The 26,825-nt window shown below is 41.2% G+C and overlaps 1 protein-coding gene across 4 annotated transcripts in view; it reads left to right on the top strand.

Annotated features, from left to right (window-relative positions):
• Positions 1 to 24,578, top strand: part of LOC131193099 (uncharacterized) — a 49,569-nt gene extending 24,991 nt beyond the window's left edge. For all 4 annotated transcript variants that reach the window (XM_058172903.1, XM_058172900.1, XM_058172902.1 and 1 more), the window contains exons 4-6: positions 518 to 678; positions 14,210 to 14,342; positions 20,596 to 24,578. In XM_058172903.1, coding sequence (XP_058028886.1) covers positions 518 to 678; positions 14,210 to 14,342; positions 20,596 to 20,778 — 477 coding nt within the window. In that variant the 3' untranslated portion in view covers positions 20,779 to 24,578. The remainder of the gene's footprint in view (positions 1 to 517; positions 679 to 14,209; positions 14,343 to 20,595) is intronic.
• The last annotated feature ends 2,247 nt before the right edge of the window (positions 24,579 to 26,825 follow it).

The raw sequence follows: 26,825 nt of genomic DNA, 5'->3' as shown, positions 1-26,825 counted from the left end.
ATGTAATGTTTCTGTATTTTATCAAAGATCTTTCCAGTATCTACCGTAGTGATAAAATTACTTGAGCTTTATTTTTCTTCAAATCTATTAGATCAAAGGCTGCTCTAATGTTATCTGCTGCTTGCCCAGTTTTTATAAACCCTGCTTGGTCATTGTGAATATCAGACTGTACCACTTGCTGTAATCCATTTGCCCGCACTGCTGTTAAAAACCTTTGTAGCGACATCAGTTAATGAGATTGGACGATAATGAGCACACTGAATACCATCATTACCTGCTCTTAGTATAACGGTAATATAAGCCTGATTAAACGCCGGCGATAAAATTCCCTTATCAAATATCCCTTCGTATACAACCTTAGCCTTTATCCGCTTAGGGAGAGCTGGCCTTTTCTGTTCCTTCTGGTCGCCTTTCTTAAATTCCCCTCTACTTTGATCATCTCAGCCTTTTTGAGGTTGTCCAGGATTGATGCTTTGAATAGTGTTTCTTCTATCTCTCTTGTTATTTTTCACCGCAGTTGCCTGTAGATCTCAGGCTTGGAAAGATACGTTGCAGCAAGAAAAAAGTGGCATTGAGCCATGGAGCCGAGCAGCTCTCCAGCGACGACGGGTGCAGGAAAATGTATGCCTATTTCAGCTCCCGGGAAGGCATCAGTGGTTTCCAGGACCACTTTGAATGGTGAGATAATGTGCTTTCTTGTTGGCCTACTTTTATTTACAGGGGTTGGCTTTCTTAGCAACGAACACGGGTATTCCTTTCTTACTCACCGTCTTACTGACCGTCTTATTTAGCAACTCTTGACAGTTTAAAACATGGGTTCCCCACTGGGACGGGTGCGAAATGATATTCCAGGGGATGCAAAAACCTGGATTTAGAAGTTTCAAAATCATAGTGTATATGCATAAATTATATGCACATAATTATTTACTTTTGTAAGGATATGAGGATATATCGGAAGTGTTCTAGGGGTGCAGGGTATAGAAAAGGTTGGGAACCCCTGGTCTAAAAAAACCCGCTTGCAACCAATCCTCGCATGTATGACCCACAGTCCCACAGTCATGTGATTGCCATTTCTGTGCTTGCCAAGCGGCTTGTGACAAGCAGAGTTAATGGAGAACACAGAAGTAAAATGTTAAGTTGTGGTCCCTTGAGGTTGCAGCGGTTTGCTCAACAACTAAATGATGTCATTAGTCCATCACAGCGGTAAAATGCACTTACCTTCGCTACCGGTTCACACGCGCCTCTTCTGTGCATGCGCAGAGGTTCAAAAATGGGACATAATGATGGCCGGGCGGGTGGGCGGAGCCTCCCGCCACCGGCCCTACCGGTTCGCGCGAGCCAGATATATCCGGCTGGATTTCACCGCTGGTTCATCATGGTCATGTGACATCATTAGTGACGGCAGTGCTTAATTAAGCAACAGAATTGCCAGTCGCGACTTCCGGTTTGGCACCGTAGGTGATGGCGGTGATCTTTATGATCACCAACCTCTGGATTATGTGGAATCGCTAGGACAGCTTAAATCTGCTGTCCAGCGGTTCGGAAAACCCCCTCTTCGGGAGAAGGAGAAGGTGGTGAGCTGAGGGCAGAGGTTGAATTTCCCTAAAGCCTCTGAGAAAAAAGGGGTTTGAAGGGTTAAGTTCCCTCCAGTAACCCGAAGTGCTCCAGATCCGAGGATTCTTCTGCTTTGGCGGAACCAATCACCACGACCAAACGCCGAGATTTATTTTGGACAATAAAGGATTATACCGGACAGAACGAAAGTGGGAGAACTTTAAGCAAGTAGCCAAGCCGATTCCCCGATACTTTGTAACAAGCTTGAAAACAGTAAAAAATGGAGGCGAATTGTTAACAAGTTAACGAGTGGAAAGCGAAAGTGATACTTTCAGCGTTGCCGTCTGCAGTTGGTAATTTGCATGTTACTTGCTGCTTTAACTCTTTAACTCTTTGCTGCCTGCTGGTAGAATCTAGGGAGATTTTTAAATACTGCTTTAAAGACTGTGTTTCAGAGGTTAAGAAGATTTAAAGTGAATATTAAGTTGGAAATAAATAAATAAATAATTTTATAGAAGATGGCAGCCAAACAATTAAAGTCTACTGTAACAAAGAGCTCTGGAACTTTATCAGCTGGTGCCTCTCCAGCTCATACAGCAGAGACTAGAACATTGAATTTAGAGGCGTCACAAGAGAACTTAAAAGGCTTTATGAAGAAAAATTTAAAGTAATAACTGATGAGATGTCTGAAATGAAAGAGCAGATATCAGAAATTCAAGTGGGAAATGAAGTTAAAGAAGGATTTGTAATGGCAGTACAAAGTTTGGCAACAAATGTGATTTTATTAGAAGAGGAGGTTGCAGAAATTAAGCAACATAATTTAAAATTAGAAAATAAAATGGATGAATTTCAAAGTAAAATGGAAAAACAGATGATGAAATAGTTTTGATACAATATAGAAATATGGAATTTGCTCTTAGAATCCGAGGTTTGAAAGAAAATAAGGAAGAGAATTTAAGGAAATTTTTCTGAAGTATTTGCTGAGATATTAGCAGCTCGTCCAGCAGATGTGGCTTATCAAATTGATAAAATATATCGTGTGAATTCTTGGATAGCAAGGCAAAAAAGTTGCCAAGGGATGTTGTTATTTATTTTACAAACAGAACAGTGAGAAATCAGATTTTGCAAGCTTCATATAAGGGAGAAGATTCAGATTGCTGGTCAAGATATTTTAATATTAAAGGAAATTCCACCAAAAATGTTAAGGGCTAGGAAGGAATTTGCCTTCCTGGTGAATGAACTTAAAAAACGTCAGATTGAATATAGATGGGATATTCCAACTGGTATAATAGTATACTATGCAGGGAAAGTACATCGTCTCAATACAGTTGGAAAAGCAAGAGAATTTTATGTTGAGGTATTAAAGTTGGAAGTCTTCCCCATTGGAAGCTAGAAGAAGGAGGCTGAAGTGAAGGAAGAGAAGTGAAGCAGGTACAAGAACAGATTGTGATGGAAGAAGATTTATTACAAGTGTTGGAAATACCTACGGGTTTAGATTCAAAAGAACAAAGCCTGCCAAGAGCTGCTGCTAATTGCAAGGAACAAGAGATGAAGGCACAACAACAACTGGCAACTATTACAACGGAAACAGTGGGAGGAGCAAGGCCTAAAGTAAAATGTGATCTGCGGCTGGTGTTCCAAAAGTTTCCTTTGGCCGATAATGGCAATTAAACTATTATCTTGGAATGTTAATGGTTTGAATTCACCATGAAGAGAAGGAAAGTATTTCATTATTTGAAACAATTTAAAATGACATTACCTGTTTACAAGAAACACATATTAGATCTTTAGACCAGAAATATTTGATAAACTCAAAACTGGGGTACATTTTGTTGCCTCCTCTTTGGAAAAAAAACGGTTTGGTTATATATATAAAAAAGGATATATCAGCAAAATTAATTGAGGTGGATAAGCAAGGAAGATACATTGCTATTGAACTTTTGTTGGAGGGAAAGAAGGTATTATTAATAGGAGTTTATGCTCCGAATCAACAACAAGAAAATTTTTTCAAGTTTTTATATAAAAGAATAGTGTTTTGGGATTATAAATCATATATATTAATGGGTGATTGGAATGGTGGATACTCAAAAAGATAAAAAAAGTTTAAGGAAGATGTCAAGTAGGGCGAAATTACCAAAGGTTTTTTGAAATGATGGAGGACTTGGAATTAAGAGATATTTGGAGAACATAATACAGAAGAGAGGGATTTTACCTTCTTTTCTGACAGGCATCAATCATTTTCGAGGATTGATTTTATTTTGATTTCTAATGATTTGTATTCTAGAGTGAAGAAGACTAAGATTTGTTCAAGAACTCTATCTGATCATAGTCCGGTTTGGATTGAAATTGATCGGGAAAAGGAGGCTAGGAGATCATGGAGGTTGAATGAGAATTTGTTTAAATATGAACAAAATGTAAATGAATGTAAAAAGCAAATGAAGGAATTTTTTATTATGAATATGAAAAAAGAAACATCTATAGAGATGATTTGGGACACTAGCAAGGCCTATATGAGAGGAAATCTTATACAAATGAATATTAAATACAAAAATAAATTGCAGAAAAAGAAAAAGGAATTGGAAGAGGAAATTAAAAAGAAAGAACAGTTATTGATAAAATAGCCCAGGAAATAGTAAAATAAAAGAATCAATAAATATATTAAGAGGTCAGTTTAACATGTTGATGGCAGATCAAGTAGCAATTAATTTACAATATGTAAAACATAATCGTTTAATAATGCCAATAAGCCAGGAAGATGGCTTGCCTATTTAATAAGGAAAAAACAGAAATCACGAATGATTGATAAAATAGAATATAGGGGTAAGGAAGTTTATCAAAAGAATTTGATTAAAAAAGCATTTCTAGAGTATTATAGTAAGTTGTATACTAGGGATATGATTGATGATATAGAGATAGAAAGATATTTACAACAACAAAATATTTGTGAGCTTACAGAAAATCAAAGAGAAGAACTGAATCAATTAATTACTTCAGAGGAAATTTTGTTAGCAATTAAGCAACTTAAAATTGGTAAAGCACCAGGTACAGATGGTTTAACAGCTGTTTATTATAAAAATTTACAAAATGAGATGGTTGAACCACTTAAAGAGTTATTTAATAAAATTCAAATGGGAGGAGATGTTCCCCCTTCATGGAGGACAGCCTTTATTTCGCTAATACCGAAGGAAGATCGAGATGGTATTAAAGCAGAGAATTATAGGCCTATATCACTTTTAAATACTGATTATAAGATATTTGCCAAGATACTTGCTAATAGATTAATGCCAGTGATGAATCAAATAATTCATAATGATCAGTCAGGATTTATTAAGGGTAGGCAGATGAGATATAATGTGAGGCAAATTGTAAATTTACTTGAATATTTGGAAAGAAACAACCAAATCTCAGCGGCTTTTTTTTTTTTTTGGATGCTGAAAAAGCTTTTGATAGATTGGACTGGCAGTTTCTGTTTAAAGTAATAGAAAAAATGCAATTTGGGGATTATTTTATCCACGCAATTAAGGCAATATATCAGAAGCAAACAGCACAAATAATAGTAAATGGTGGGTTAACAGAAACTTTTAAAATTGGGAAAGGGACAAGACAGGGATGTCCCCTGTCTCCATTACTTTTTATTTTAACTTTAGAAATTCTTTTGAATAAAATACGTAGCTCCGATCAAATAAAGGGAATTAGAGTTAAACATCAAGATTACAGATTAAGAGCTTTCGCAGATGACTTGGTTGTTACTGTATCTCAACCAACATACTCAGCTACTGTTACAAGCTAGATGGAAATTAGATCAAAAAATAGGTGTTAAGCAAACTGAGGATAATTTGTTAAAACAAATGAGAGATCAAGGCCAACAGCATATTAAGAGGTTGTATAATGTATTAGTAGAAATAGACTCAGAGTCCGAACTAGTTAAGGATTGTATGATTAAGTGGGCACAAAATTTTCAGCAACCAATAATGTTGGAAGCTTGGGAAAGAATTTGGGTGAGGAATGTTAAATTTACACAAGCGCAAAATATGAGAGAAAATTTTAAAAGATGTTTTATAGATGGCATTTAGACCCCAAAAAGTTGTCATGTATGTATCCTAATGTACAGGCTAAATGTTGGAGATGCGATTGTGAAGATGCCACTTATTACCATATATGGTGGACTTGTAAAAAGTTAAAGCATTTTGGATTAAAGTATGGTGGATCATGCAGAATATTTTGAAAAAGAAGATTAAGTTTACTCCAGTTCTTTCTACTAGGAATAATTATGGATTGTACAGCTATAGAGACTAAATTGATTTTGAACTTAATAACAGCCGCAAGACTTTTGATTGCTCAGTATTGGAAGAAAGAAGAATTACCTACAATTGAAGAATGGACTCTTAAAGTATCAAATCTGGCAGAGATGGCAAAAATCTCCGCTTACTTGAAAGATTATACACTAGAAAAATATATTTTAGAATGGAAAATGTGGATTGACTATATTCAAAATAAGTGTCAGATAAAAAAATATCGAATAGCATATGAGTAAATTTAGGAAATATTTTGTATTAGATATATTTTTGAAGGAGAGGGGAATTGAGAGTGTGACTAAGTGTGGTGTGACTAGAGATTATAATTTAGGAATTATTTTGGATTATGATTGTTAGTTTTGATACCCTGCATTTTGTTCTGGGAAGTCGGGGTGGGAGGTGGGGGGTAAGGGGAATTGGGGGTTGGTAGAGATGGAGTGATGGTTAATGTACAGGGATTATTGAAGATGTATAAATATAATTAATGCAGGGTCGGGTCTGCCCAGTTACCATTTTAGAACGCTGGGGAGGGAGAAAAGAGAGAGTAGGAGGTAGGAAAGAGGAGAAGAGGAAGGAAGAGGGGTAGAAGAGGGAGAAGGAAGGTGTAGGGTGGAGGGAAGAGAGGATGTAGATAAGAGAAGGAGAGGAAGGTCTGGAAAGTAGAAGAAGGTAGAAGAGGGAAGAGTGTTAAAAAGGGGGGTGGTGACTGGGCAAGCCCGACTAATTGTATATAACTGTACATTGGATGAATTATTTGATATGATTGTAAAAATAAAACTTTTTATAAAAAAAAAAAAAAAGAATTGCCAGTCGCAACGATGGTTGCTAAATGAAGATTTATCTGTATGATCAGATAACAATCCAGTGAGCTTTTTAAAATATTCTTCTTGTATCACACTAAAAATAAAAACTCCTGATTAGTGTATATTTTCAGCCTGATGGAAGCCATTAGTACTAACATGATTACCCTTTTACTTCCTAACTGCAGTTCCACAGGGGTTTTTTTGCTGACAGATTGATTTGAGTCTTTCTTCCTTGGCATTTAATGGCCTTACCTCAGCCAAGATCCGTGGAGTTATAAGTAGGGGGTTTTCTTGCTTCTATAACCTGCTGAGTCTGGTCCAGGAAATGGTCTTCCCCACCTGGTAGCCTTTAAATAAGTTTTACATTTTCTTTCCACTGACCATGCAATCTGCAGGGCACTGAGGTAGTAAAACTGGAGTAATTTAGTTTAAAGAGTCTTTTGTGAGTTAATCTTGCCCGGTAGGTATGCAACCTCTATTCAATCATAAATCAAGCTAGGTCTCTCAAAGAGTAATTCGCTTGCATTATGCTCCTTTATCAAGCTGTCTAATTTATTTGTAGCCTTTATTTCTCATTTGGAAAAAAAGAACCTAGCTTTTGTACCATCTGAGCCTAGCTTAGTCACCGTATATATTTCTATTTATAATATACCTACTTAGTAACGGTACATATTTCTATTTCTATGATCTTCTGTATAGTGTTTGTGAGCATCAGTTGTCCAGTTGCAATTTCCTGTGTGTCCACCACGCCCTTTCTCATGCCTTTCTCATTTTAAAATATTTGTCTAAATGAATGAATGAATGAATGAATGAATGAATGAATATATGGGAAAATGGAATGTTGCAAACTGCCAGCTTCGGTTATAATCTAAATTAGAATAGGACTTCTCAGCCCAATAAGGATGTTTTATATATTCATGATTCAATAATCATGTTGGATGGCTGCAGCCCAATGCTTTGAAACTGTTTCACCCAAACCCCCAAAACCAAAAGCTGGGGCTGCCAGCGTCAGGGACTAAAAAGGTGATAGGAAGCATCTTTAATTGTTTGCCTTCTAGTAAAGGTTTGATGACTGTCCATGCCCATCGTGGTACCCATGTTGTAAAAGTACTGAACATGCTCTGAAATTTTAAAGATATTTAAAAAGGTTGGGTGTGCATGATGCTCAAGGAACAATGACTGCAAAGTTGAGAGAATTCTAGAAACTGAACCTTATGAGAAATATTTGCTTATGTTCTATCTGGAGAAGAAGAAAAATTTAAAACCCTAAAGCAATAAAACCCCAATTAAAATTTAAAATTTAAAATTTAAAACCCTAAAGCAATAAAACCCCAATTAAAATTTAAAACCCTAAAGCAATAAAACCCCAATTAAAATTTAAAATTTAAAATTTAAAATTTAAAATTTAAAATTTAAAACCCTAAAGCAATAAAACCCCAATTAAAATTTAAAATTTAAAATTTAAAATTTAAAATTTAAAATTTAAAATATTTGTCTAAATGAATGAATGAATGAATGAATGAATGAATGAATATATGGGAAAATGGAATGTTGCAAACTGCCAGCTTCGGTTATAATCTAAATTAGAATAGGACTTCTCAGCCCAATAAGGATGTTTTATATATTCATGATTCAATAATCATGTTGGATGGCTGCAGCCCAATGCTTTGAAACTGTTTCCCACCCAAACCCCCAAAAACCAAAAGCTGGGGCTGCCAGCGTCCCAGGGACTAAAAAAGGTGATAGGAAGCATCTTTAATTGTTTGCCTTCTAGTAAAAGGTTTGATGACTGTCCATGCCCATCGTGGTACCCATGTTGTAAAAGTACTGAACATGCTCTGAAATTTTAAAGATATTTAAAAAGGTTGGGTGTGCATGATGCTCAAGGAACAATGACTGCAAAGTTGAGAGAATTCTAGAAACTGAACCTTATGAGAAATATTTGCTTATGTTCTATCTGGAGAAGAAGAAAAAATCTTGTTTTGTTGGCAGATGTCTAAAGGTCCATCGTGTAAAATGTGAAATGGACTTATTTTCTGATACTTCGAAGGCCAGAAGCAATGGATAGAATTGATAGGAAGCATCTTTAATTGTTTGCCTTCTAGTAAAGGTTTGATGACTGTCCATGCCCATCGTGGTACCCATGTTGTAAAAGTACTGAACATGCTCTGAAATTTTAAAGATATTTAAAAGGTTGGGTGTGCATGATGCTCAAGGAACAATGACTGCAAAGTTGAGAGAATTCTAGAAACTGAACCTTATGAGAAATATTTGCTTATGTTCTATCTGGAGAAGAAGAAAATCTTGTTTTGTTGGCAGATGTCTAAAGGTCCATCGTGTAAAATGTGAAATGGACTTATTTTCTGATACTTGAAGGCCAGAAGCAATGGATAGAATTGATAGGAAGCATCTTTAATTGTTTGCCTTCTAGTAAAGGTTTGATGACTGTCCATGCCCATCGTGGTACCCATGTTGTAAAAGTACTGAACATGCTCTGAAATTTTAAAGATATTTAAAAGGTTGGGTGTGCATGATGCTCAAGGAACAATGACTGCAAAGTTGAGAGAATTCTAGAAACTGAACCTTATGAGAAATATTTGCTTATGTTCTATCTGGAGAAGAAGAAAAATTTAAAACCCTAAAGCAATAAAACCCCAATTAAAATTTAAAATTTAAAATTTAAAATTTAAAATTTAAAATTTAAAATTTAAAATTTAAAATTTAAAACCCTAAAGCAATAAAACCCCAATTAAAATTTAAAATTTAAAACCCTAAAGCAATAAAACCCCAATTAAAATTTAAAATTTAAAATTTAAAACCCTAAAGCAATAAAACCCCAATTAAAATTTAATAAAACTATTAAGCCAGTCCGCTTGAATAAATAAGTGTGTTTTTAGCTCATGGTCCGAAGATCAGGCACTTGGTCCTAAGCCATGGGCGCTTTAAAGGTGGTAACCAAAATCTTGAAGCGCACCGAAGACTACAGGAAGCCAGTGCAGACTGCGTAGCAGTGGTGTTATGTGGGAGCAACAGTGGCTCCCGTTACTACCTAACTGCAGCCTCCGGGTGCACCTCAAGGGCAGCCCCATGTAGAGAGCATTGCAATAATCCAAGCGAAGTGACCAGGCGTGGTGACCATGCAATCTGCAGGGCACTGAGGTAGTAAAACTGGAGTAATTTAGTTTAAAGAGTCTTTTGTGAGTTAATCTTGCCCGGTAGGTATGCAACCTCTATTCAATCATAAATCAAGCTAGGTCTCTCAAAGAGTAATTCGCTTGCATTATGCTTCTTTATCAAGCTGTCTAATTTATTTGTAGCCTTTATTTCTCATTTGGAAAAAAAGAACCTAGCTTTTGTACCATCTGAGCCTAGCTTAGTCACCGTATATATTTCTATTTATAGTATACCTACTTAGTAACGGTACATATTTCTATTTCTATGATCTTCAGTATAGTGTTTGTGAGCATCAGTTGTCCAGTTGCAATTTCCTGTTTGTCCACCACGCCCTTTCTCATGCCTTTCTCATTTTAAAATATTTGTCTAAATGAATGAATGAATGAATGAATGAATGAATGAATGAATATATGGGAAAATGGAATGTTGCAAACTGCCAGCTTCAGTTATAATCTAAATTAGAATAGGACTTCTCAGCCCAATAAGGATGTTTTATATATTCATTAAAAAATAATCATGTTGGATGGCTGCAGCCCGATGCTTTGAAACTGTTTCCCGCCCAAACCCCCAAAAACCAAAAACTGGGGCTGCCAGCGTCCCAGGGACTAAAAAAGGTGATAGGAAGCATCTTTAATTGTTTGCCTTCTAGTAAAAGGTTTGATGACTGTCCATGCCCATCATGGTACCCATGTTGTAAAAGTACTGAACATGCTCTGAAATTTTAAAGATATTTAAAAAGGTTGGGTCTGCATGGTGCTCAAGGAACAATGACTGCAAAGTTGAGAGAATTCTAGAAACTGAACCTTATGAGAAATATTTGCTTATGTTCTATCTGGAGAAGAAGAAAAAATCTTGTTTTGTTGGCAGATGTCTAAAGGTCCATCGTGTAAAATGTGAAATGGACTTATTTTCTGATACTTCGAAGGCCAGAAGCAATGGATAGAATTGATAGGGAAGCAGGTTTTAACTGGTCATTTAAGGGAATGTTCTAATATGTATTCAATAGTATGTACAAAATGTCTTCAGAGATGCTGGGTTATATTTGCTAAGAATATTGAAACAAAGGCCGGATATATCAGGGATTCTATATCCCTTTGTAGATCTTGTTTTGGAAAACTTCTGCTCTGAACAAGACTTCCTAGTTTTTTTGGAATTAGCCTGGGGCTTCAGCAAATGTTGGTATTTATTTATTTATTTATTAGATTTTTATACCGCCCTTTTCCCGAAGGACTCAGGGCGGTGTACAGCCAAAAGATAAAAAACTCAATATATATACAATTAAAACCAAAATTTAAAACAGAGCAAATTACAAAAAAAAGGCCGACATTAAAAATTTAAAAATTTAAAACCCTAAAGCAATAAAACCCCAATTAAAATTTAATAAAACTATTAAGCCAGTCCCGCTTGAATAAATAAGTGTGTTTTTAGCTCATGGCGAAAGGTCCGAAGATCAGGCACTTGGCGTAGGCCAGGGGGAAGTTCGTTCCAGAGCATGGGAGCTCCAACAGAGAAGGCCCTGCCCCTGGGGGCCGCCAGCCGACATTGTTTGGCGGACGGCACCCTGAGAAGACCCTCTCTGTGTGAGCGTACAGGTCGGTGGGAGGCATAAGGTAACAGCAGGCGGTCCCGTAAGTACCCGGGTCCTAAGCCATGGAGCGCTTTAAAGGTGGTAACCAAAATCTTGAAGCGCACCCGAAAGACTACAGGAAGCCAGTGCAGACTGCGTAGCAGTGGTGTTATGGGAGCACAGTGGCTCCCGTTACTACTCGCGCAGCGCATTCTGGACTAACTGCAGCCTCCGGGTGCACCTCAAGGGCAGCCCCATGTAGAGAGCATTGCAATAATCCAAGCGAGAAGTGACCAGGCGTGGTGACCGTGCATAAGGCATCCCGGTCAAGGAAGGGCGCAACTGGCGAACCAAGCGTGCTGGTAGAAGGCCCTCCTGGAGCGGCCGCCAGGTGTTCATCAAAGACAGCCGTCCATCCAGGAGGGCGCCCAAGTTGCGTGACCTCCCTTGGGGCCAATAACTGCCCCAACAGTCAGCCGCGGTTGCAGCTGACTGTACCGGGGTGCCGGCATCCACAGCCACTCCGTCTTGGAGGGATTGAGCTTGAGTCTGTTTCTCCCCATCCAGACCCGTACGGCCTCCAGGCACCGGGACAGCACTTCGACAGCTTCGTTGGGGTGGTCCGGGGTGGAAAAGTACAGCTGAGTATCGTCAGCGTACAGATGGTAACTCACCCCGAAACCACTGATGACCTCCCCCAGCGGTTTCATGTAGATGTTGAACAGGAGAGGCGAGAGGATCGACCCCTGAGGCACCCCACAAGTAAGGCGCCTCGTGGACGACCTCTGCCCCCCTGTCAATACCGTCTGCGACCGGTCAGAGAGATAGGAGGAGAACCACCAATAAACGGTGCCTCCCACTCCCAATCCCTCCAACCGGCGCAGCAGGATACCATGGCCGATGGTATCAAAAGCCGCTGAGAGATCTAATAGGACCAAGGCAGAGGAGCAACCCCTATCCCTGGCCCTCCAAAGGTCATCCACCAACGCGACCAAAGCCGTCTCCGTACTATAACCGGGTCGGAAGCCGGACTGGAACGGGTCTAGATAGACAGCTTCATCCAGGAAGCTGCCATGCAACTACACTCTCTACAACCTTCGCCACAAAGCGAAGGTTGGAGACTGGATGATAATTCCCCAAAATAGCTGGGTCCAGGGAAGGCTTCTTGAGGAGGGGTCTCACCACCGCCTCTTTCAGGGCGGCGGAGAAAACCCCTTCAACCAAAGAAGCATTTATAATCCCCCGGAGCCAGCCTCGTGTCACTTCCTGAGTAGCCAGCACTAACCAGGAGGGACACGGGTCCAGTAAACATGTAGTTGCATGCAACCTCCCCAGCAACCTGTCCACGTCCTCGAGAGCCACAGAATCAAACTCATTCCAAACAACCTCAACAAGACGCGTCTCCGTCATCTCGGTTGGATCATCGCAATTTTGGTCCAAACTATCCCGAAGCTGAACGATTTTATCGTATAGATAACCATTAAACTCCTCAGCATGTCCTTGTAAAGGGTCATCCCGTCCCTCCTGATAAAGGAGGGAACGGGTCACCCGAAACAAGGCGGCCGGGCGGTTATCTGCTGATGCAATGAGGGTGGAAACGTAAGAAAGTTTCGCCTCCCTCATTGCCACTAGGTAGGTCTTAGTAAAAGACCTCACTAGTGTCCGATCAGCCTCGGAACGGCTAGACCTCCAAGGTAGAGCTCTTCCTTTTTCTTTCTTTCTTTCTTTCTTTCTTTCTTTCTTTCTTTCTTTCTTTCTTTCTTTCTCTCTCTCTTTTTCTCTCTCTCTCTCTCCCTCCCTCCCTTCCCCCTTCCTTCCTTCCTTCCTCCTCCTCCTCTTTCTTTCTTTTTTCTTTCTTTCTTTCTTTCTTTCTTTCTTTCTCTCTCTCTCCCCCTTCCTTCCTCCTCCTCCTCCTCTTCCTCCTCCTCCTCCTCCTCCTCCTCTTCCTCCTCCTCCTCTTTCTTTCTTTCTTTCTTTCTTTCTTTCTTTCTTTCTCTCTCTCTCTCTCTCCCTCCCTTCCCTCCCTCCCCTCCCTTCCCCCCTCCCTTTCTCCTTCCTTCCTTCCTTCCTTCCTTCCTTCCTTCCTTCCTTCCTTTCTTTCTCCTTTTTTCTTTCTTTCTTTCTTTCTTTCTTTCTTTCTCTCTCTCTCTCTCTCTCTCTCTCTCTCTCACTCTCTCTCTCTCCCTTTGCAGGCATGAGTCTCTCTTCTTGGGTACTCGTTAGCAGGGCACAAACAACTCTGATTAGTTGCCCAGAGAGGAAATGTTACATATATTTCATATATTTGGCTTATTCTCCTAAATACAGAGTTGTTGTTGTTGTTGTTGTTTTCAGTCATACCATATCCGGATAGTTTTGTTTGTTTCTGAAAACCAAAGTCTAGTTCCTTTGCCCTTATGATTTTACATGGAAAGTTGGGAACTTACGTACATTGTGGCAAAAGGATTGAGAAACAGGGACAGGGACAGTTCCAGTGGCCGAAATTTAGACCATAGGTGCTCAGCACAACATTTCATTTTTCCTTCCTGTTCACTTTCTGTCCCATCATTTTACCGGGCATCATTTTCCTTGTTGGTTGGTTGGTAAAGTTATAAATAAATGATATTCAAAATCCTCTGAAACCCTGAATCTTAGAAACAGAATAAATTGAAGAATTAAAAAGGGGCCACCCGTTACGGCCCTGTGTGCATTTATTTCTTCCCTTCCTTTTTTGTTTCCATTCTTTTTTTCTTTTTTTCCTCTTGAAGTACAAGGAGCAAAATGAACGCATGTCTGTCTGTGCTGATCGCTACAGATTATTTCTTTCTTTGCTGCAGGTGGGCTAAGAATAATTATTCCAGCCAAGGTGGAAAGCCCATTTGGGTAGATCCTCAGGACCCCAGAGTCCAACATATCTGTATAGATGACAACATCCGACTGACCGATTCCGACACCATTGTCCATCCTCAGGTATTGTTAGGGAGAAGCATTGCTCCAATCTCTCTCTCTCTCTCTTTTTTTAAATAGAAGATTCTTTTGTGGGTCATTCGCAGTTCTTAATTATAATTATAATTGCGTTTGTCAATCCTGGGAAATAAGCTGCCCTTTCAGAGACAGTACCCAGGAGGCTTTCTGCACTAAGTGGAGTCTCGCTATTGTGATTCCTCTGCTTTATTCTGTCCTTAAGCAGAAAAGCCCACCGCCTCGGCTACCTTGGGAGTACTTCTGCCTCGCTGGCAAGGATTGCCTATTTCCCCTTCTTCTAACCCAGGGGTCGACAACCTTAAACACTCAAAGAGCCACAAAAGTCCTAACCAGAAGCCCCCGTTCAATTCTGGAGCTGACCAGAAGTCCAGTTCCCCCACCGTAGAGTGTTGTGTCTCGTCCGATCTCACCACAGCCAAGGCCTTCTTATCTGCTTCCAAACACGGAGGAATGTCCTAGTATGCCTCCTGGCCCCAGCCCTGGCTCCATGCCCAGACAGGCTGAAGAGGAGGAAGTACCTCCAGCCCCCAGCTCTGGCTCCATGCCCAGGCAAACGGAGCAACTAGACCCCTCCCCCTCCTCCACAGCATGTGAGCCTGAGGGAGGTCAATTGCCAACAGCTGCAGACTGGAGTGACCCTCGCATCAAAAGACTTGATAGATGGAGGCAACAGAAGGAAGGGAGGGGCAGGCCTGGATAAGTGCTGAGTCATGGAGCCACACCCCATGGCCTATATAAAGGATCTGCTTTCTGGCATTCTCTGAGTCAGGCAAAGTCTAAACATATCTTGCTGAAGTCACTTTCTGGTCTCCTGCCTGCCCTGAGGACTTTGCTAGGACTTTGGCAGGGCTGCAGAGGCACACCTGATTCAGTTTTCCCTGACCCGGCCGTCAGCGGAGGAGTGGGACACGACATCGAGTTTCCTCCTAGCATGACGTCCTTTTTCCTCTGCCTGTCTAACCGAAAGCCCTATCAATTGTGGAGCCGACCAGCAACAGGGAGCTACAGCAGAGGGATGAAAGAGCCACATGCGGCTCTGGAGCCGCGGCTTGCTGACCCCTGTTCTAACCTGTCCCAAAGGTGGCAGAAACTGATATGTGAGCCACCTGTCATAACTGCAGGAGAGTGTTGGCTGGCATGGAACAGCAGGTGTTCGATGCCTGTCCTTGCGGCATGCTCCTTCTGTCCTCCCCACCACCACCACCACCACCACCACTTCCCCGAGCCCAGCAACCTGCTTCTTAACAGCCCAAATCTCCTTTGCAGTCCTGAGTGCTTAAAGGGCAGCTTTCATGCCAGACCCGGGAAATTGAGAGAGCCAAAGAGAAAGGCCGTCATCGTAGCTGCTCTTTTTATCGGCCTGAAAGCGTTTTCTTAGGAAAGGAGGCAGCTGGGAGAGAGTGCGAGCTGCCTGAATTAGGGGATGGAGGAAAAGCTGGGCAGGCAAGGTTAATTGGTTCTTGTTGGATTCAAGCCACCACATTGGTTCCTTGAAGCTTGGTGCCACTCACAATCTAAGGGAAAATTACTAGTGGAGGCTGGGAGTGTTTCATTGCTCGACAGCAGAAATTCAAGCTGATTGGTAAATGCTGGTAGTCAGGGGTGAAATGCTCCCAGTTCGGACCAGATCGGCTGATCTGGTAGCGATGGCAATGGGTGATTCGGAGAACCGGTAGCAAAAATCCCTCCCCCTCCCTGGCCCATGTCCACCCAATGCCCGGTCGCCCTTTTCCCCGCTTGCCGCTTCTTTTTTTAAACTGCTTTTAAAAGATTAAAAAAAAGAGGCTCTGACAATCACAGCTGAGCCACGCGATCGTCAGAGCCTTTTTTTTTTTTTTTACTTTTAAAAGCATTTCTTTTTACAACCTATTCAGCTGAATAGGTTGTAAAAAATGCTTTTAAAAGTAAAAAAAAAAAGATCGCGCGCCACAGCTGATCACACACACCCCGCGCGCTGTTCTGCTTACCCCCTGCCTCCTTTTGGCGTGTACTACGTGTGCGTGCGCACCAAGTAGCGTGCATGCGCAGCCAGCGAACCGGTAGTAAATCGGTTCAGATTTCACCCCTGCAGGTAGTCCTTAACAATAGTTCATTTAGTGACTGTTCAAAGTTACAACAGCACTGGAAAAAGTGACTTATATCTATTTTTCACAGTTATGCCCTTCGCAGCATCCCCCTGGTCACGTGAGTTACATTCACGTGTACATTCAGGGCCGCGGTGTGGCTCAGGCTGTAAGAAGCCTGTTATTAAAACACAGCTGCTTGCAATTACTGCAAGTTCAAGTCCCACCAGGCCCAAGGTTGATTCAGCCTTCCACCCTTTATAAGGTAGGTAAAATGAGGACCCAGATTGTTGGGGGGGGCAATAAGTTGACTTTGTATATAAATATACAAATAGAATGAGACTATTGCCTTACACAATGTAAGCCGCCCTAAGTCTTCAGAGAAGGGCGGGATATAAATGTAAAAAAAAATTAAAAAAATTAAAATAAAAACATTCGGATGCTTGACAGCTGGTTCATATTTATGACGGTTGCAATGTCTTTTGCGACTTTCTGACAGGCCAAGTCAAAAGGGGAGCCAGATTCACTTAACCGACCGTGTTCTAATTCAACGGCTGCAGTGATTCCCTTAATACACATGACAAGGAAAGCTGTAAAATGGGGCGCAGCTCATTGAACAAATTTCTCACTGAGCAAGATAAATTCTGGACTCAGTTGTGGTCGTAAGTCGAGGACTGCCTGTACTCAGGTCTTGGTGGAGGAGGCAAAGATGGGCCACGGTGTGGCTCAGGCTATAAGAAGCCTGTTATTAAAACAGCTGCTTGCAATTACTGCAGGTTCTAGTCCCACCAGGCCCAAGGTTGACTTAGCCTTCCATCCTTTATAAGGTAGGTAAAATGAGGTCCCAGATTGTTGGGGGGGGCAATAAGTTGACTTTGTAAATATACAAATAGAATGAGACTATTGCCTTACACACTGTAAGCCGCCCTGAGTCTTCGGAGAAGGGCGGGATATAAATGTAAACAAACAAACAAAAAAAAGAGCCTGTCTGGAACATTTTATCCTGCCACAGCCTACAGAATGGACTTTGAAGAAAGGGAGATGGAGAGAGAAGGGGATGTTATTCATTTTTTCTCCCCCACCCAGACAGTTTCAGGTCCAATTATATTTAGAAAGCGAGGTGGCAGAGAGGACCCCTGGGGTTCCATGCCCTCCTTCGTCCTCCCGCTGATTCCAGGTCAGATCTTACGGTTTCAGAGGCCAGGAAGATTTTGCTAGCTCTGAGCCAGCCTGGATCCCTTTGAAAAGACTTTGCCTTTTCCCTTTTAAGTCCCAAGCTCAGCTCTTCCCTCTTAGTGGGTAGATCTGAGCATGCTCCAAAAGTGTTCTTCTCTAGCTGTCATTCAGCCTGTGAGTGAGTTTCAAAGCTGGCTTTGAGAATCTGCTGTTTGTAGGTTCAGGGCAGGGGCGGAGATGTCACGTCTTTTGATGCTGCAAAAAGGAAAAATTTTGCCAGGTGTGATTTATCTATGCTGAGTCCTCCCTATAAGGCAGTTGGAGGGTATTTCTCCACCTGGAAGTGTAAGGAGAAAAGAATATAGTTCTTTAAATGATCCTTGAAGTCATGTACATGTTGGGACAGGACCAGGGCATAAGATTTTGGATCAGTTTTCCCTAAAGTACCTCTTCTTCCACCTTTGCAATGGGATTTTCTAACTGGAGTAATGATGGAAAAGAGGTTATCTCAAGGTTTCCAAATCTTCTATTGCTTGGCATTGCTTGGCATTGCCCTAGACAATCCCTCTCTAGAATTCATCTGGGCTCATAGAATTTAAACCATTCATGATGTCCACCAGAATCCTTCCCTTTCTAACATCACGCACACTGAAAGGAATGGTGTTTGGGAACCCCATCCCCTTGTCAATTTGCTGTTGAGAACAGTTAGATATTGATCCATGCAAGTCCTCCTTTTTGCAACTCTCAGAGACCCCGTCCCATTGAGAATTGGGAGTATAATTATTCATACTCCTTAGATACTGTACATGAAAAAGTGACCCCCACCACTACAAAAACCAAGCTGAAAAAATGTCAATCCTATCTTTTTTGTGATGCCCCTACCACATTCCTCATCTCCCTTGGAGCATTTGTGGAGAGTTTGTTGAAGAAATTAAATCCAGAAAGCACACATAGGTAAACTGATTCAGCAGGATTCATTATTTCTTTATATACATATAACACGTGAAGATAAATGTACAATACCAATATAGATTCTTCTTCAACATAGTAGCAGTTACAAGCGAAACACACAGCAGGAGAGAACAGTTAGTTTCATTTCAGCAGAGCAGACTAGTTTCAGTTTCTCTGCAGAGACTCAGAAACTGCAGACTAAGACACACCCTGGCTCCAGTCTGTCTCAGCTCCCAAAGAGCCCTCCCAAAGAGCCCTCATTGGCTGACTTAGTTGCTATGCCTATACATTGGCTGATCTTGTTACCATGTCCTATTCCAGTTGATGAATATACTCTGACAATACAAGTAGTCCTCAACTTAAAATAGTTTGTTTAATGTCAGTCCCAAGTTACAGCGGCACTGAAATGACTTACAACCAGTCCTCACCCTCACAACTGTTGTAGCATCATCATGGTCATGTAATCAAACATCAGGCGCTTGGCAACCAGCATACATTCACAACAGTTCATGTCATTGCCATTGGTGACTTTCCCAATCATCTTCTGACAAGCAAAGTCAATGAGGAAAGCCAGCTTTGCTTAACGACTAGATGATTCACTTTACAATGGCAGTGATTTGCTTAATAACCGGGGTAAAAAAAAGCCATAAAATTGGGTGCGACTTACTTAACAGCCACCTTAGCACAAAAATTGCGGTCCCAATTGTGGATGTTAAGTCGAGAACTACCTGTAATAGCAATAGTAATAGCACTTAGACTTATATACCGCTTCACAGTGCTTTACAGCCCTCTCTAAGTAGTTTACGGAGTCAGCCTAGTGCCCCAAACAGTCTGGGTCCTCATTTTACCCACCTTGGAAGGATGAGTCAACCTTTAAGCCTGGTGAGATCTGAACTGCCAAACTGCAGTCAGCTGGCAGTCAGCAGAAGTAGCCTGCAGTACTGCACTCTAACCATTGCGCCAACGCGGCAATCATGACATCTCCTACTTCTATAGCCTGAGAGGTTAGTCACTGTGGCTAGTGGCTGAAAAGGAGGTTGTGGGGTATAAGCCCTCTGAAAAGCAAATGCTCTAATTTACTTAGGAATATTTCAGCTGACAAGTTCTCCAGAGGAAGGCCTCCAAAGTGGGCTTAAGATTTAATATCTCTTTCGAAAAATCAAACAGTATTGAAAAAGGGATGGTGGCAGTGGTGAAATTCAGCCGGATATATCCAGATTGTGCTGGCAGTGGGAGGCTCCGCCCACCCACCCGGACGTCACCATATCCCATTTTTTACCCTTTGTGCATGCGCAGAAGGCTCTGCGCATGCATGGAGGAGGCGCGCACGCTCACATTTGCGAGCCAGTAGGGAAAGGTAAGTGAATTTCAACCCTGGATAATGGGTTTGCTTTTTTGCTTTGTCTGCCTGGGCTCCTCTGCATTGTGTGTTAAAGGTTTCCGATCTTCTTATTGTTATAAACAGTGTACATTTGCATATGGAACTACCCGAGACAATACCTTGAAAGCAGCAAATAAATTTATTCACGCATTTTCCAAACATGGGTGCACAGAAAGTGGGCACGGAACAAAACATTCATCAGCTGTTAACCCCTTACACAAGTTCATTTCCCCCTCCCCTTTTTGACACAGCATCCTACTCAATTCTTCTAAAGGCCCCCTCTCCACCTTTGTTCAAGGAATTTTAACAAGTTCACCAACTCCTTCCTTGCTAGCCTAAGCTCTGTTGTTATTTTTGTACTCCCCTCTGCTTGTGGGTTCAGCTGGCATTCGTGCACGTTCACAACCAGGGAACGAATGTGACCAGGCTAAGGACACTAGCCAGGTGAATACCTGGTAGGCAGAGGCAGAATTTTTTTTTCCCTATTTTCCTCCCCAAAAACTAAGATGCATCTTCTACTCCGGAGCGTCTTCTACTCCAAAAAATACAGTATCTTTTTAGAAACAATTCCAACTCCATTTTCTCCTACAAAATAAATAATACATGATCGTTCTTATTCTTTTAAATGACCATTTTCCTTATATTTAACATTATCTTGGCCCAACAGGTATTCTTAGGGCAAGGAGGTGACTCTCCCCAGACAATTCCTACTTCGGAGCTCTATGACATCTGTCTAGTCCAAACAGACCTTCTGGAAGCCATTGCCGATGTGAACTATTTCTGCCACTGCATAAAACGCTGTGAAGAGAATTACGAGAACTATTTGTCCAGAGTTGGGGCCTGCACCTAAAGGCTCTTTGTGGTACTGCAAGGAGCAAAGAACTTGAATCTCCCAGTTGGCTGCTGCTTGTCTACCTCCCAACGAAGTCAGTATTCTTGTTTTAATTTCCTGGTGAGGGCTCCATGTTGGAAGCTTCTTGAGAAGAAAGCTGGGCCTTCAAGCAAGGAAACATGCTGCCTGTTTCCTCTGTTGCTGCCTGAATCAGAGCATCTAAATAGAGGTGGCTGTGTTTTATTTATAATATTTATTCAGCACTTAGTGGGTGGGATTTTCTTGCCCTACAGATGAGTGATCTCCAAGAAGCTGGTGGCTCACCAACTCACCAACTGCACTTCAAAACTATTCTATAAGCCAGCCTTTCATCTCCGACTGCTTTTGCTGGTAGCTTGGCTATGATGACCTCTGACCCTGAAACATAATGCCTGTGCTAAGCAAGCTGTGGAGAGATATGGCTTCAAGGGCAGCCAAATGAGGAATTCAACAAGCCATTGATGGTTGTGGGTTTACTAGATTTCTGTCGCTTCAGTTCTCTGTCTCTGCTGGATTCCCAGTGTTTGAGCTGAGTTTTGCTCTCTGCCAGCATTGATCTGTACACAGAAAAGAACCCAGCATTTTAGAAAGATATAGAGACTAATTTTACTGGCTGGAGAAAGGTGATCCTGTCTTTCCTTGACAACCAGCCCCTTCCAGCTCTCTAGTTAAGAAAGTTTTTAAAAAACAACAACAACCACACACACACTTTTTCTTGATTCTTTTGCCAATTCACTGTGTATGAGGTCTTTGAGAATATTTATAGCTCAGGGCAGAACTGTGAGGTTCTCGGTCCTCTCTGAGCTGGGTTGTTTTCTTGTAGACATTCCACTACCAAACTAAGGCAAGGTCATCGGTGCACTGATGACGTTACCTAGTTTGGTAATGAAAGGTTTGCAAGAAAACAACCAAGCAATGATGGCACCAAGAGACCTCACAGTTCAACACTGAACTACAAGTATTCTTTTTTTTAATCAATTCACTGTATTGCTATGTGGAGAAGACAGTACTTTGCTCACAACTTCCTCCTTCCCAAACCAGGTGAGCAGGATTTGGTTTGTTGTTTTGAATATGAGCCCAGAATTTTAGCTATTGCTCAAAAGAATAGCTTTTAACTCCCCAGCAGTGGGAATTAGGAGTCATTTGCTGGAGCTCAGCTAAAAAAGTCTGTTTCACGAGTCTGTTCTTGTCTTTTCCTGGGCTTTTAGGTAGCATTTTGTCGTTGGAGAGATCTGGTCCAATGTAGCAGATGTAGGATGTAAGATGTAGGATGACACTTTCAGAATGGTTAAATGTAAAGAAAGGTAGTTTTAAGCACCAGCTGTTACTCATTTTAAATAAAGTAGTTTCTTTGTGCTCATAACTGCATATTTCTGAACACCAGATAGTGGAGTATTATATCGCATAAGAAGGTTTTGCTTTCTTGTTCCAGTTGTGTATTTCTTAAAAACAATTATTTAGCCATAGCCGGATGCAGAATTAAAAGGATTCTTGGTTTGATATGTGAGGCTGAGGGGATGTAAGATGCTCTCTGTTGCAGGTCTCCAGAGAGCTATTCAGTACATTTCTGTACAATTTTTTTTCTGTTCACATCTAGTCCGTGGAGAGCACAGGCAAGAAATTGAGAACAAGGCAAGGGCGGGTGACTTTTAAATTTAGAGAACTTAACTATATGACAGTCCTCAGATATGCAAATGGAGAAACACTCAGGGTTTTGCTGCAGAGGCCTGGCTACGAATTCCTTGCCCATCCAGCTGGAAAATATAGCTTGGGTAGATTTTTTGCAGAGGTCATTACTGGATGCTATAGCACATTTTCACATGGTTGTTGTAACCTTATCTGCCGTGTCATTTGTAAGCTGCTTCAGTGCCCATATGGTGAATCTCAGGTAAGTGCCAGGCTAGCTGGCAATGCCAGCCTGTGACAGTGACAAATGCTGAAGATTAGGAGCATTTCTCCTCTGGCCCTCCATAGCCCAGGTGCAATTAAAAAATACAATTGATCGGCCTGCCCTCAAAGAGTCACGGAAGTGGAATTAGGGGGACATTCTGAACAGCTTCACCCAAACCTGCCTTTCTGGAGGCTGGTGTTAAGATTTATATACTGAACCAGAGGCCACTTTGGCCCAGGCTGTGGGGACTGTAACCATCTGCCTTCAAATAATCAGAAAGAGGCTGAGCTTGTTGGAGATCAATTTGTGATGCTTAGTAACCAATTGACTGGAGCATTTTATTTTTATTTCACTTTCTCACTTTCTTGACAGTCGGGCTCAAGCACTCCACATTTAGCATCTGTGTGGCAGGGTCCCTTGCTTGGGTTTTCATTCATAACTGATTTAGTACATTATTTTGAAATGCCTAAGATCTCACCAAAACCAGAGCTCACTTAAGCATCACAGGAGAAATGCTATGTTAGTCTCTAGGTGGCATCTGATGAGCTGGAGCTGCTGAAAACTTCGACTTTTTAATAAAGCCAGGTTGGTCGGAAAGGCTGCTTTCAATTCCTCAGGATTTCAAGCCAGTTTGGGATCTCTGCCAAGAGAGGAGGGGAGGGCTAGCAAAAGGCTCTCAGCTGGAAGTGGTTTAAAAGGAGAGCATTCTGCAGATTGTGAAGTGGAAGCCTGAGGTAAGTGCTTTCTTGCCTTTGCAAAACAGGATCCCCCCCCCTCTGGGGACCCTCCCCACCAGAACCCTTGAATGACTGTTCCCACCCCTTCTCCCCTTTGCTTCCTGAGAAGTGAATGGCAGCGGCTCTCCACCAAGTCCCTCCTCTTCAATTACAGATTCAGTTGCCATCGAGACTGAGGGATTTAGGTAACCGGCACCTCCTATTTTGCACCTGCTATAGAAATCAGGCCTGCCCGGGCCTCCTCTTCCCGCTCTCCAGCTCTATGAGATTGTAGACTCTACAACGCTACTGCTATTCATAAACTTCCAGTCCCTCCCCCCCAGGGCCCAATAGGAAGGTCAAGATTTAATGTTGCTGACAAGTAATCAAGTAATCGGGAGTAAGTCCCCGCTCCTGAGTCCCCATGGTGGGATCCCCGAATTCAATCAGTGTGAACTCTTTTACAGTCTTGAATCTTTCAGCCACTATTTTTGTACCATTTGCAGAAGGTACAATTAGAATTGGCTTCCCCACCCTGATTTCACCTTTTAAAAGTTGTTTTGATTTTAAACGCTCCAGTTTTGAGGGCTTGAGCAGAGCTGTCTGGGGGAAGTTGGGGGTAAAAAAAAAAAAGAAGACAGACAGTGGCGAGCTAATCTCTTTTCCAAAGCGACAAGGAGATCTGCCTGGATTGTAAATTTCAAAAGTGGAGCTCGACTTGATAATGCTATTGAATTTTTTTAAAAAAACGTTTATTCCAGATAACGTCAGCCGTCCACATTTCATTGGTACCAAAATAGGCTGCTGTATAACCTTTTTTAAAAATTACCTTTCAGGCACAAGCAATGCACATATTAAAAGGACTAGGGGATTATGATAGCAGTGAAAGGGATAAATTAAGGATTAAGTATAGAATGTTTTCAAGATTGTAATTGGAAGGTTGTCTTTTTCCTTCCAGAAACCTGCAGAGGACTGATTTTTTATTACATATTATTTGAGCAGGTGCTTGAACTTTGCACACTGTCCGAGTAAACTAGCTTTATTTGGGCACTGTTGAAAGAGCATTATTTGTGTTCACTGTTGGGGCTTTGTTTGTAAACTCCCGTTACGTTTCATGTGTCTGTTCAAAAATTAAACCAAGGAAAGAGCCTAGAAATAAAGTATTTTGCAGATGTGGGTGTTGTGTTTTTTTGTGTTCTCTTTTGTAGTCAAGCTTCAAATTTTCTTCACCTGATGCAACTAATACAGAATACGTCCTTTTCAGAATGGCTTCATTAGCTAAAATTAAGGTACGGTGGTCAGTGATAGCTTTGAATTCATTGTGCATCTTCGGTGTGATTTAGTTCCTGGGCTGTTGCTCATCTCTGTCAATAGGTCAAATTGTGGCAGATGGAGCCAGTCCGCCGTTGGGGAGCTGCAAAGTTAGAAAGTAATGGGTTTTTTAATATTTGATCATTTGTCTTCCTATGTGGAGATGATGGCTAGGCAGGATCAGGAAAGACAGAAACATATGCTTTGTGACAGGTTGTCCCAACCAACTATATATGGCACACTGACATGTATAAAGAGGCAGAACATTAGGAAAAATGGCAATTTTTGTGATGTCATTGGAAAGGTCAGTGAGCTAAGCCCTCATCCTTAGCTATCCATCAGAAGTGTCCCAAGAAAGTTGGCTGGCTAAGAGGAAAGACAAGACGGGCCACTCCCCTATTCCAAATATAGAACCTAACTGAAGTGCTGGCTGATTTTTTTGTATAGCGTGTGAAAATTCTTGCCATTCTACTTCATACGAGACTACTAGTCCTCAAGAAAAAGAATTAAAAGCTAAATAACAGGTCCACCACTACCCTGCATTTGCTGCTGAAGACCTCTGGCCATGTCTAAAATTATAAAATTTAAAATAAACTAGATCCCTATAGTTCTGGCCATGTATTGATTGCACCAGGAGTGTTGCAAAAACTGCACCACCCAAATCATAATGATTGTACTAATGAGATATAGAAAACAAGTTAGATATTCCAGTACTACAGTCTGGAACGGGTCACCAACCTTTCAGACCTCAGGGACCACTAAATTCATAATTGTGAACCCCGCGGCCCACTAATATGAATTTTTAAAAAGATAAATAGCATTTAGTCTAATATAAAAAAATGCAAATAATTTTTCTGCGGAGCACCAAAATTTTCTCATGGACCACCAGTTGGTGACCGCTGTCTGGAAGATCTAACATATTTTCAGGGCATTCATAGGATAAAATTTCTCAGGAACTTTGCTTAGGTTTGTTTTTGCAGCTTACTGATTGACTTTAGTATTTCATTGTCTACTTCTCATATTTTTTGCATTTTGTTTATTTTTTGTAATCTTAGTATAAGATACAATAACTTGGGGGAAGATGAGGGAGGGAGACAAATTGTAAAGCCTCAAAATTGAGCAAGATGTTGTAGCTAAGAGGTTTTGCAGCTTAAAAATCAGGTTAGAAGCATCTGGCAGAGTGAATGAATTACTCATAGCTGAATATTATGGCTTTAAAATTATATCCAGCATTATGAGCAAAAGACAAATATTAACCCTCAACAATTCTGGAAGCGAACAAAATAAGCTGCTGTATATCAGACCTGCCTCTTCCTTTGTGTAGAATGCAGATTCCTTCTCTGTGAATACACACTTATAGGGACACATACACATATGGAGATGAATTTTAGGTAGAGAAAAAAACATTTGATGTGACATGTAGAAATTACGCAGTGCTGTGAAATAATTCACATTTTGGGAGTGTGAAACTATACAGACATGATGATGATGATATCCATTCATTCTATAGGCCAAGCAGCTCCACATCTTCCAATCCTACACTGCTGCTTTGAGGGTTTTTTATGCTCTGCGTGGTGTGAGCTTTGATGATGTCTAGCCATCATGTTCTTTGGTGGCCTGGTTTCTTTTAAACCGATTAACTCTTCCCAATATGACAACTTTGTGCAGTGATACAGATATAGCTTCAATCTATTTCCTTCCTGGCCTTCTCCAGGTGTGTGGGGCTATTGTAGCCACAATCCTGAGCCAACAGCTATTGTGTTTGTATCCCAAATCCCCTAGGAGGAGAAAATGATCAGGACTGTAGACTAAGATGTCCAGAGATGATGAGATTGTTGACCCAAGTCAAACACTGACACTGTATGCTAAATATGAAAAATCTAAAATTCTTTCTCTGGGGAAATTGGCATAGAACTGAGAAACAACCTCAAAGGCCCAAGCCAGGCCAAACATCCTGTAAAATGTACACATGCTATCCATTGACAAAGTATTTTGACTTTATATTAAAATGCGTTTAATTATCCTGATACATATCTGCTCAGCCATGATTAACCTATGAATAAACCATCCAGGGCTGGGTCGGCATTACACTACTAAACCGTATCTTA

This window comes from Ahaetulla prasina, chromosome 2 (assembly GCF_028640845.1).
Source record: "Ahaetulla prasina isolate Xishuangbanna chromosome 2, ASM2864084v1, whole genome shotgun sequence".
NCBI lineage: Eukaryota > Metazoa > Chordata > Lepidosauria > Squamata > Colubridae > Ahaetulla > Ahaetulla prasina.
Note: the sequence above shows the minus strand (reverse complement) of the source record. Positions and strands in the feature narration are given on the sequence as shown.